The 11,980-nt window shown below is 34.2% G+C and overlaps 1 protein-coding gene across 2 annotated transcripts; it reads right to left on the bottom strand.

The window, feature by feature from the left end:
- Window positions 1-1,545: 1,545 nt before the first annotated feature.
- Window positions 1,546-4,120, bottom strand: LOC134845129 (uncharacterized). Of its 2 annotated transcripts, none has more exons than XM_063861998.1 (5): window positions 3,980-4,120; window positions 3,475-3,613; window positions 2,945-3,171; window positions 2,355-2,500; window positions 1,546-1,920 (listed from the first exon to the last, which is right to left on the bottom strand). In XM_063861998.1, the coding sequence occupies exons 1-5, from the start codon at window positions 4,017-4,019 to the stop codon at window positions 1,612-1,614; spliced, it is 861 nt and encodes a 286-aa protein (XP_063718068.1). In that variant the 5' UTR covers window positions 4,020-4,120; the 3' UTR covers window positions 1,546-1,611. The 2 variants fall into 2 exon arrangements, with proteins under 2 accessions (XP_063718068.1, XP_063718069.1); XM_063861999.1 differs by having other exon boundaries at window positions 1,898-1,915.
- Window positions 4,121-11,980: the final 7,860 nt, after the last annotated feature.

Here is an 11,980-nt window from a genome sequence, read left to right as displayed (position 1 = left end):
ATTGATTAAATTCAATTTTTCCTCAATTTTCCTCAATTTTCCTCAATTTAGGACTGGTTTTAAAATCATAATATAATCGATTATTAACGCTTGAAACTGGATGCTTGAAACTGGATGACGCAATCATCAAAAACGCTATGCTAGGCTAATTTGGTTTTCTGAATTGGGGATAAGAAAAGCAAAACTGATAACTAGAGAGGAATTTTTTGGTTTGGATCAATAGCTGATAAGGTATTATAAAAGGGTCGTTTATAATTTTGCATTTTTTATATGTTTTTGCTCAAAAAAATTGTTCCTACAAAATTCTGTATTTTTTACGTTGATGGTTGAAATGCTGGATTGCTTTCATTTTTGATTTGAAGGTAGTAGAGGGTCAAGTTTTGTACCATATTAGAGTCCCATTGATCGTGATTTTGAAAAAACTCTGAAAAATCGTCTCAGTATGGAGAAAAACTGGTATGAACGTTTAGGCTCTTTAAAATTAATTGAAAGATTTGATCCAAAGCTGATATCCTGAGGCTACCAAATTTTGATATACGACAGTTTTAACGGTTTTTCAGCCAATGTATTCTTTCATTTGTGAAATTTGCCACATAATGCAATCATAGTTTTTAGATAAAAATTAACAGAAAACTTCGGCAAAAAAAAATTATCTTTTTCTTGTGGAAAATTCTCAAATGGAGTCTCAAAAAGAACAATTCGTGCATCCGGGAATCTTAGTCGAGTATCCAGCAGCAAAAATTGCCGGGTTATAAAACTTGGGATCCAGGTCTTAAGTTGGTAGCAAGAAAACAAAGTCGTGCGTCAAACTCTTAGAAGAAAACTGAAAAATACAGAGGTTGAAAAAGAAGCCCCTATTATGGTTGATCTTCAACACTTTTTGTATAAAGATTTAGCTTGCAAACAAACATATAACAAAGCTAAAGTTGTTCGACATCGGCCACAAATCGGTGTGATTGAACTTCAAGGTTTTCTTCTGCGGGAATCAATAAAAAAACCTATTTTAAGATTGATGAGAAAAGCTTGTAAGAAAGCCGTTACTAATGATCAAAGCGAAATGAAAAAACACGCCTGAGCTTAAATGGGGGTGTTAAAAATCGGTTGTTATTAATGACGATTTCACCAAGGTTACTGCTTACAATCTATTGGTTTAGGTCAATAGAATTGGAGCAGGCTAATTGGCACATTCATAAGGTTAGTAACGCTCTCAATAAGCTCATCAAACTTGCTAGGAATCTAAAGTTTGAGATTTTTTTTTAAACTTTCAACAATTTGCGTTTGCTTCGGAAATTTTTTTAAAAATTCTCGGACCAACATCTTTACAAACTGTTGAACAGTTTAGAATGGCTTATTCTAAATTGACGTTGTTCGAGTGCTAATCAACAAGAAAAAATTCAAAAAACGACACTACAGACCCATCAAATATAAAATCAGCTTGAATTCGTCGCATATTGCTCAAACCTCAGCAAAACGAAAAAAATTTCTGTTATCTTTAACCTCTTTTCAGGGACAATTTTTGAAACATATAAAAAGTTAAGTACGAATTTAATTTTTAAAAAGCAGTTGAAAATTGCATTGCTCAAATGTTTGCGTAACATACTGTCAGAATAATCAAGTTCTGTGGTAGTTGCCAAAAGGTTGTTCATTTCTAGCGAGTCTTCCTCTGAGCTCTCGGCTTTGAGAACCGTCGTCACAAATCCACGCTTTCTCTGAGCAAACCACATTATGTTTAAACCATTGAAAAGTGAGTTCATCGCCAGGCTTCTCGAAGGAGAACAATATCATTTCGGCGAAAGGTTGAAGGCGTAAGGCGTAAGGAGCGTTCTGCATGTCGCCAGGAAAGTGTTCTCTCCTTAGGCGATCGGGTCCAAAGCCGACAGAAAGAATGATGTTCAAGCACAAATGGGGATTATACCTGGCCTAAAAACAATATGCTTACCGTGTGAAAACATATGAAAAACCCTGATTTGCATCCTCGAAAGAAATTCAGGTAATCTAGTCACCTATTTCCTCTCTTATGGTGCCTTGTAGCGAAATGGCTTCTTATAAACAAAGAATTGAACAGGTAAGCATTCACGAAATTTGTTTTTTAAGCGAATTGGCCCCCTTCTGCAAAAACGGGCTAATAGTTGACAAAATCACATTCAGGGGTCTTTTTTAAAGTTTTTGTGATTCGTAGGTAATGATCCCTAATTTTAACCATTATTTAAACTTGCGGTATAATAATTTGGAAATCTGGATAACAGGATCTCGATTACAATACAGACAATATTTTTCTGTAGTTCAACAGAAATTGGAAATTTGCACGGCTGAAAAGTGATTTAGCGACAAGAAGTTCTTTAAGCAGCACCTACCTCGATGTAGTTGAGGTGTCTCTCTGTTGAGGAGTCTGCAGTTTCTGAGAAGTCAGTGAGTCTTCGGAGGTACTCACTAGGTGACATCAGTCTGTTCCGGAACCCATACTGCACGTAGTCCTTGTTCTGACTGTCACAACACTCCTCTGCAATAAAAAGATTGTCTTCTAAGGTGCAGAGGAAGTTAAACCATGCAATGGTTATAAAAACAATCTGGCCAACATAATCGTACAACATAATCGTCAGAGCATAACCACTTGGACAGTGGACTCATTTATGCCAAATTACTTTTAAACTAGTCTAAGTTTAGTTTACTATTTTAACCTTTTAACGAATTAGTCTTTTAGTCTTTTAAACTAATCTAAGTTTATTAACCCTTACTACCCGTCTTAGAATTGTTGTCCAGCAATCTAGGTTATTAAAACTTTTTAACACCATCATCGAAAATTCCTCTAAAGATCCTTCCCTACCACACACCTCCTCTCTCTCTCTCTCTCTGTCTCTCTCTTCGTCAAAAAAAACTTAATCCGCCCCAGTTCTGATATTAAACTAGTCCTACTTACTGTTTATTTATAGGCTTAAGTACTCACGCTCACGGTACATGCGCTTCGATATGATGTTGTAGTCTCTGAAGGCGCCTCCCGATGAAACTAATCTCTGGAACTCACTAGCCAGGTCACCTTCTCTCGAGGACTCCTCGTACTCGACGTTGAACACTTGGTTGAACCACGAGTCCTCGGGATGTTGAGCTTGTGCAGTGTCTACATCCACGACATGCAGTGGCTCAGTCCAGAGTTTGTCCAGGCAAAAATACATGCTAAAATCGTAAAGTGTAGAATTATTGCCGTGTATATATTATTCATCTTAAAAGTTTTGTTGGTTCATTTGAGATTTAGGACATTTTCTAATAATTTATGTTGTTTTTACTAAACGCCGTTTAGTTGCTATACTCCTGATAATATTTGAAGGTAAATCTTTATCGCCTGCGAAATTTTACAGATGGATAATGAAGGAAATTGTAAGACTAGTCTTTCATTTTGGTTAATCATTTAGTTTTCCCTTTCTGTAAACGAAATGTTTTTCAGTTAAAAAAGGAAATCATCAGGTTCCAAATTCTCACCTGTGAGTGGCACACATTGACCCCAACCGGGAGAGATGAAGTGGCAGAATAAACACAAGCGACTCCCAGGGGGTCTGCGGAGGATGAGAATTTGAAGTGGTCCCCACCACCTCAGAAGAACCCCTGACCAGGTCACAACCTACAGAAAAATACATTAACTGAAATTAAGTTGCCGTAGAGGCTCAGTAACACAAAACTACACCTCAGAAAAACGCATTGCTTTCTTTCCTCCTAGAGTTCTGGCACTTTTGTATAGGTTGACCGATAGATGAACGACTGCCCAGTTCGTGAGACATTTGGCCTTCGCCATAATTAGACTTGTTAAGACTTTTTTACATAAAAAATTGATGTTTCTATATGGCGGCAAGAGATGAAAAAGAGGAAAAAGAGAAAAAAAAAATCAAAAATATAAGAGATTTTCCACCAGATTTTGGTCATAATTTGGAAACTTTTGACCAATTATAGCTGAGGCATACTTTGTGTACAATGAAAAACACGAACTTACCTGCTAGAGAAATCATTGCTAAAACTAAGATCATCAGCATTTTTCAGTAAACAGCTGTTCAGCTTTCTTAGTTGCTTTAGATTTTTAAATTGCATGCGATAATTATGAAATATAGGAGTCGATTTATGAGGAGACAAACAATTAATTCAAGATCAAGAAGTCATAGCTTATGTATTTTAACTGAATATTGAACTTTACTTTTCAGCATTCAGTTCAGATCATCAAATAACAAACCTATCCAACTAGGAGAATAGCGTCACTAAAATGATGGAACTCGTTTTATTTTCATCTGGTGATGCATTTTGATTGTTTAAATTTATCGGATCACGGCTATTCTTATGGGCAAAAAAAATAATGCAAGAAGAACTCATAGGCGAATGACCGAAAACAAAAGCAGTCGAAAGTCAATAATTAAAATGAATCAAACGCCATTCACTTAATTCTAATTAAATGAAGGAATATTTTGCTCCTTTCAAATTAAGCATCGAAATTAGAAATTTGTTCCATTTTGCGCCGCATTCAGTGACAATTTGCTAACTTTGCTTATTTCTGCCTTTTTTACATTCGGACAGTATTACTATTAAGTAAATGGAAATGTTTTATTTTTTGAGTTTTTGAGATTCTTTCAAAGTTTTGGAATACCGAAATCTGATTGGCTGATTTTTATTTTCGCCCCTTCGATCCTTCGATTATGAGGGATTCCACCTATCGGATCTACTAACAATTGTTTAGAAGGTTGAGTTAGTCAAATTTTCGACCAATCCGAATGCAGCAAAATTCGAAAAATTTTCGACCAATCCGAATGCAGCAAAATTCGAATTTCACATAGAACGCTCTAGTTCTAATGTACTGCTTGTATTTACAGGGCTGGCAATTTTGCAGTAGATATCATAGGAAGACGATTGTTAGAAAAGTCCAAGGTTTTTACAAAGTAAAAAGGCTTCAAAGAAAGTTATTTCTGATGGCACCATATTAGAGTATAATAGAACAAAACAAACTTGCTCGTTTTCAGGGAAAAGCCCTGAATGTTCCGACAGCCCCTCAATCCATCTTGAATGGTTTTGGGGAAAACATTTTTGAGAAACAAAACTTTTGGACAACATCAAAGATCAATTTTGAAAACATAGATCGCACCAAAATAATACGATCAATAAGCTACCCTCAATTCAATTTGGAACAATTTTGTTAGGCGGGATAATTCGCCACGCATAAATAATTCTTGTTACGCTTTCAGGATTTTAGATAAATTTTTCAAAGCGCGCATAAAACAGTTCAGAGCATTGCCAAACTGACAAATTCCAAAATCCCAAAATTTTGCTTAGAAGATTGGTGGTGAAACATCCTTTTAATTTTTATTTCGGGAAGTCAATATCTTCAATGGGGCATGAAAATTTTTTGCTGAAAATTATTATTTCAATCGCCAAAAATTGACTAAATGACAAAAAAAGTCACACCAAGCCTAGATAATTCGTTTTCTCTTAAATCAGAGAAAAAATTTTTCTTTTTGAAAAACTATAAAGTTAGGAAAATCGAAGGTCAAGTGTTAAAATATTAGTCGGACGAAATCAATCCGACAAAACCTTGATTCAATTTGGAATGGTTTTGTTGTGCGGGTTAATATGTGAATAAAATATCATTATTTTAACTAATTTCTCTGAATGATATATAGAAACTTATCGTTAAAAATTATCAACTCGATCGGCAAAAATTGACTGAATAACTAAAACCAGCCCAATCATAGAAATTCCGAATTATCGACAATCGAATAAAAAAAATCACTGCCGAAATAGATATTGCTGAAGTAGTATGAAATAAAAGAGCGTCTGGGCGAAACACAAACATCTGAAGCATTGATCGGGAAAAAAATTCGGAAGTTAAACTCTCAATTTAAAATAAACGCTGCTAAAAGTAAAAAGTCAAAATTGAGTAATTTCAATTCAAAAAAAGAAATTAAAGAATAATTCAGCAAGGACAGCCGTTCACTGTGCTTGTAGCACAGAAGTTTTCGATCATAGTCTTAAAAAAAAAAAAAGTTTTTTTTTTTCAAATTATTGTCGTTTTTGCTGCAGCGTGTGATAAAAACTCTGAACAAAAAAAATAGACCTTAAGCATATTCAACAGCCATACTAAAATCGTCCTATTGGGAAACAGCATAGAAAAACAGTCTACAAAACAAAAAAACGGAAAATTTTAAAACTTTTTCAAATCTTTTGCAGTTGTTCTTGGTTCCGAAAATATCGCTAAAAACTCCAAAAGCTAACTTTAAATAAGAAAAACCAAGTTTTCGATGTGTAATTTAAGCTTGTATAAGCTAGTGTAAGCATGTGTGCTCACCCTATTAGACGAATAGTAGACCAAAAATTACAAAATTCAGACCGGTTTTTCTCGACACTATATAAATTTTTCTAAATTTTTAATCTCGTTTGAATCAGAACTAAAAGGGTTTTATTATGATATTTCACTTGACCTTTACTGATGATTGTTTGTGGTACCAGATTTTGATTGGTAAACATAAAAAAGATAAGCTAAAATACACCTGAAAACAAAATTCGTCCGCATTTGTCAAATGGTCAGAACAATAGTTCTCGTTGCTTTCAAGTTTTCAATTCAAATGAACAAGAATCTTAAATGTATTTTTAGGAAATCATGCATATTGTTTTGACTTCTACTTTGCGAAGAGTATGTTTTTGCTCTTTCACACATGTTCTTTCACGACAAGGCATGAATGAAAAATGAAATATTAGAACGCATGAATGAAAAAAGAAATCATTTGCCTTGTTTTGCGCACTTTTCACAACTTTCCGCGCTTTTTCACAATTTTCTGGCATCTTTCTCTCATAAAGAGCAAAAACATACTCTTTAACAGTTAGAACATAGTTGAAGATCGCCTCGGACAAAGGAGCCGCACTCGGGTACTTCGTGCCCTCAGGGCGGGCTCTTTTTCCCTCGGGCATCTTTCATTTATGTTCTAACTACTACAAAGTGAAGCTTTTGAGCTATATTTGCTTGAATTTTTGAAAAAATCATAACGAGTTTTTATTCGCTCTTTGGAAAGAACGATAATGTACACGGTTTGTTCGCAAGTTATTTCCGCAACTGCCAAATTACCTACAGACTCGCCTTCTCGCCTTCAAACCGAAAATGGTCTTTTTTACTACATTTTAAATTGTCAATAGTCATCCTTTTTGACGTGCTGATAATGCAAGATTTTTCTAACAAACTGTCCTCAGCTGGCTTCCCATTTCCATGCCCTCATTTGAATTATGAAGCTTCGCATGAAAAGAAAGCAACAAGGTTTTTCATAAATACCAAAATCTTGAATAAATTTATCACAAAATGCAAAAGATTTTCAAAATGTGATTCCTTATAGCTTAGAAAAACCAATCAAAAATTGCATGCTTCAGATTGGTAAAACGTTGATTGTATTGTGAAATTTTTTTTCGTAAACTATTATTCATATCATTTTGTCTTAGCATCATCGGACCATGCTAATAGTAGTCTACTTTACTGTTCTAACAGCCAAATCGATCCAATTTACATTTTAATTTTACCAAAAAGCGAAAAAATTTTGCAAGTTTACACTTCAAAGTTGTTCTAAATCAAGAACCTAAAAGCATCAGGCAAAAAAACTGCAAATGCAGATGACAGACACACTTTGTTTGATGCATAACATAATGACGAGAGTTAATTATGTCTCAAATTATGCTCGATTTGAATTTTCCTTGTCCTGAAAACCATAACCTATGAAGTTAACATTCGAAACAGATGAAACATATGAAACTTGAACATCGACGAAGTTCCAAAGGTCATTGCTGATGACCATGTTTGATTTTCAATTCAACAGGTCAAGCTCAAGTTCAAACTTTTCTTTTGATCTGCTCAAAGTTTTCTTTTCCCAACCAAAATGATGCCACCAGATGCGTGAAAACATGACATCAGTATGAACACAATCTTAAATGTATTTTGTTTTTGTAATCGACGAACATTTCAGATCTTGCGTTAAGTCAAGGCTGCAGCATTGGTATCTACACGACCTGGATGGCATGAATTTGACATTCAACCACGCATTCAATTTTTAGCAACACACAAATTTATCAAAATACGCCTGGAAAATTCATCGTATATAGAACCAAGCGCGGATCTAACTTTTTCGCGGGGAGGGGGGAGGCGGGTTTTTTTCAAATTTTTTGCCGAATTTTTTTTAGGTCGACCAAATAGATTTTCCAAGTCTAAACAACTTATTTTTAGGGAGTTTTCTGTGCCGCAGGCAATAATTGAAATTTCAGGCCTAAAACGAAGATTTAAAAAGTGTCGGCCAAAAGATACTTTGTTGTTGGAAGGCACTTATTTGGAATGTTTTGACCAAAAAACCGCGTTCTTTCGTTTTTTTTTCGGCGCGCTTTCCCTCCTTAAAATAAGTATATTTTGCACCTTTGAAAATTTTGGAGCTAAAAATGGACATCGTGCAATAGTACCAAAAGGGTACCCTTTGGGTGGCGAGGGAGTCCACTCTCCCATCCGTAAATCCGCTGCCGCCCGCTGAGTATAAATCCGCCGAACAAGTATATTAAACAAATCAAGAAAAAAATATATTTTTGTTTTATCATCAAGAATGGGAATCAGAGATGGATTTTTTTTGTAAGCACGTCGTCGGCATGCAGCGAGTTCCTACCTCTCCATCCCGATTTTAATTTAGTAACGACAATTATAATTAGCGCTCAAAAATTTTCAATTGGGAACTTCAGTAAATAGTTTCTGAAACAATTTTGACAAAATTTTTGGCCTTTATTCTCCATGTCAATATAACGCGAATTATTATTTTTCTCAAGTTTTGGAGGGAAAAAGGCTCTTTTTCCTTTTGCCCCCACCTGCAAATTTTTACAATTAAATTTGTTGACCACATTGTCCGATTGTTATGAAAATTTACATACAGACTAATAAGGCCACGACAAACATATTTGGTCTTCATACTCAACCTCGTAAAACCACTCGTTACACTAATATATTGAAGCACGTGTGAGGTGGGGGGGGGGGGGGGGGAAAGGAAAAAGAGCCGGAAAAAAAGAATCAAATTTTTCTCGGCAAGAGTAAAGTTTATTTTTTTTATTATCTTACCAAAAGCGTCCAAAATGCTCATAAAATTATAGAAAAATCAAAAACAGGCAAAACTTGACACGATTTCTGTAATTGCTCCTAAGTCTAAAGGTTTGAAAACATCAAATTAATTTTCTTTCTTCAATCATCATATTTTGTTCGGAATTCCAAAAAATTTTGTGGTGGTGTTTTTATTCAGTCAATTTTCGGCGATCGGAATAAAAGTTTTCAAGACATTTTTTATACCCTAGTGAAGATATCAATTCCTTGAAATCAAATATAAACATATTTTACCCTCGATCATTTTTGCGTTCTTTTTTTATTTATGTGAGTTTGAAATTTGTCAATTTGGACATGCTCTGGACTAATTTATGCCCGCTTTGATGATTTTGTTCATAATGCTGAAAACTTAACCCGAATCGTTTATGCGTGGAAAAATATCCCGCACAACAAAATAGTTCCAAATTGAATTGAAGCTAGGTAATTGGTCGTATCAATATTGTAAGATTCAAACTTTTAAAATAGATTTTTGAAGTTTTCCAAAATTTATAGACTTTTAAAAAAAAATTTCCCAAAAACTATTTCATATAAATAAAGGAAAAGTCGGATCATTCAGGGTTTTGCTATGTATACGAGCAGCCTTGTTATTCCTAATGGAGAAACAAGTTCATAGAATTAATGGCCAGAGCCAAAGTTAGGTTTCTTTCAAAATGTCTGGAACACGCTTGGACACAATTGTTCCGACTTTTGAAGAAAAACCGGTAAATTTATGCCTGGGGTAGTTTTTTTATTCGATCAAAATTCCATTTTCCAATTAAGCGTCTCTGATGATTTTTTAAAATCTTGATCGGAAGGATTGTTGTCTGGATCTCAAAATTGAAAGAAAACTCACTTGTAACTTTTTTTATAGCAATGGGGGTTTGATAAATGCTAAATTTGCCAATATATGTAGCGTTTTTGAAACAAGCTTAATCAGTGAAATAAATTGAATTGAGGCAGGCAAGTCGTTTGTTCTTGTTATCAGGATAAAAGAAGCTAAATGCATCCCCTTGAAGTTTACATCATACATCAGCATGAAGGGCATAATTTGAAGAAAAAAAACATTGGTTATTTGTCTTATACCGTTGGATTCCCTTAAAAGTGCCGTTTTTAATTATGAAAACAACATTTAAAATTTTTGCTTCAAATATAAAATGATGAAATAAGTACTTTTGATAAGGCTCTCAAATTATCAAAAACAGTTTGCATTGTAACAAGTTATGATAAAAAGTAATGAACTGACCAAACGTTTTCAAGCTCACAGTTTCTTATTTCTTAATGAAACAACTCATAATTTTAAGCGAAGAGATACGCAATAATTTCACACAAAAAAAACACAGCGACGGCTCAATTGTGATTTTTTTGGTTAAATATGTCATCATCGCATCTTGACTCTTTGCTAACTTGCCTTCTTTAGATCAAGTCAACTCCGAGATAGAACAAGCTGAAATCTTCCATATCAGGATTTGACCTAAGTGAGTGTTGCAAAGCGATGCACGTAAAGAACTGGAATCTGAAATACGATGGGCTAATGAATACGACCTAGAGTTATCTATCTAAGTATGCAACTAATAACTGCTATCTTGTTAAAAATTTTCCCATTTAGAAAAAATTCCTAAGAATTGCAAAACTTTTTTCTAGCTAACTTTTTTCTGCTGATGAACGTTTTACAAGCTCTCGATGAAAAAAAAATTTAAAACTTGTTAACCCTTTTATTTAAATGCCCTTCAAAAGAAAATTGACGTTTTTAGTTTTTTGAATTCAACTTTCTTTAGTCTTTCTTTAGTTTTTTGGATTCAGCATTGGCTCATGGTCTTGTTTTTTTTCTGAAATTTTTTTATTTTATAAACGGTTTTTCTAGCAAAGCTCAAAGTCGGTTGATATGTGAATGCAACACAATATATTTTATTTGTTGCTACAGTTTCATCTGCAAAAAAAACGCTCTGAGTTTCCCCCCGGCTATTTGAAGACTATTTATGGACAACATGAAAAACAAATTGCTATGAATAGATATCCGGGGCACCCCAAAAGTTTCTTGATTGTTTTAGATCATCAAAGAGTGTGTCTCGATGTACTGATAACGAGCGTCAAAGTGGATGTTAAAGAAACTTAAAACAAGCCCTTTGAATCCCCTAATTTGTAAGTTGCTTAGCAAATTAGTGTGATCAACCGTCTATTTTGAGGTCTGAAATTTTGTTTTAAACAGTTAATTTTTTATTCCATAATGACGCCGAAACATCTCTGAAACACTACTAATAATAATGGCGTCAAAAGACTGCTCTTTTTTGTTCCTAAACTAAACTGAGTGCTTCGAATTATATTAAACTGTTGGGTCCGCTTTAAAACAAAACTTTCAATTTTTTTCCCCCGAACTAGTAAAAGCTACATTAATCACTAGCCTAAAAGGAATCACCGAGTTTTCCTTTCTTGAAAAAAAATGGTAAATTTTAGCAGCGTTTAAACAGTTTTGGTGCCTGATTATGAACAGATTATAAGATTCTTACTTGGAGGAGGGAGACTTGTCACTTTTTTTTCAATTGTTTGGCAAAACAGTGTTGAAATGATAAAAACCTGAACAGTATTTATTTCTGCGATTGTCAATGACCTCAATGTTTTCATTTATATCATTTTTTTCTTCATTTTTTTTCCAAAATTAGAATTACTGTTGGCTGACGGATTGCAGTAGTTTTTTTTTCCTACAAGATAGTTTCATTTGGGCAAAATTGGCGCCAATATTTGCAAAATATTCAATAAATCAATCGACAACCTCCTTGAACAATTTTAGTGACATTGATTTTTTCTCTTTACTTCTGTCGTATAGTGTTATTTAGTTCACATTGCAAGCTGTCAATCAACTGTTCACTCTTG

Source organism: Symsagittifera roscoffensis, chromosome 4 (genome assembly GCF_963678635.1).
Source record: "Symsagittifera roscoffensis chromosome 4, txSymRosc1.1, whole genome shotgun sequence".
Taxonomy (NCBI): Eukaryota; Metazoa; Xenacoelomorpha; order Acoela; family Convolutidae; genus Symsagittifera; species Symsagittifera roscoffensis.
The sequence above is the reverse complement of the archived record's forward strand: the minus strand, read 5'-3'. Positions and strand labels throughout refer to the sequence as shown.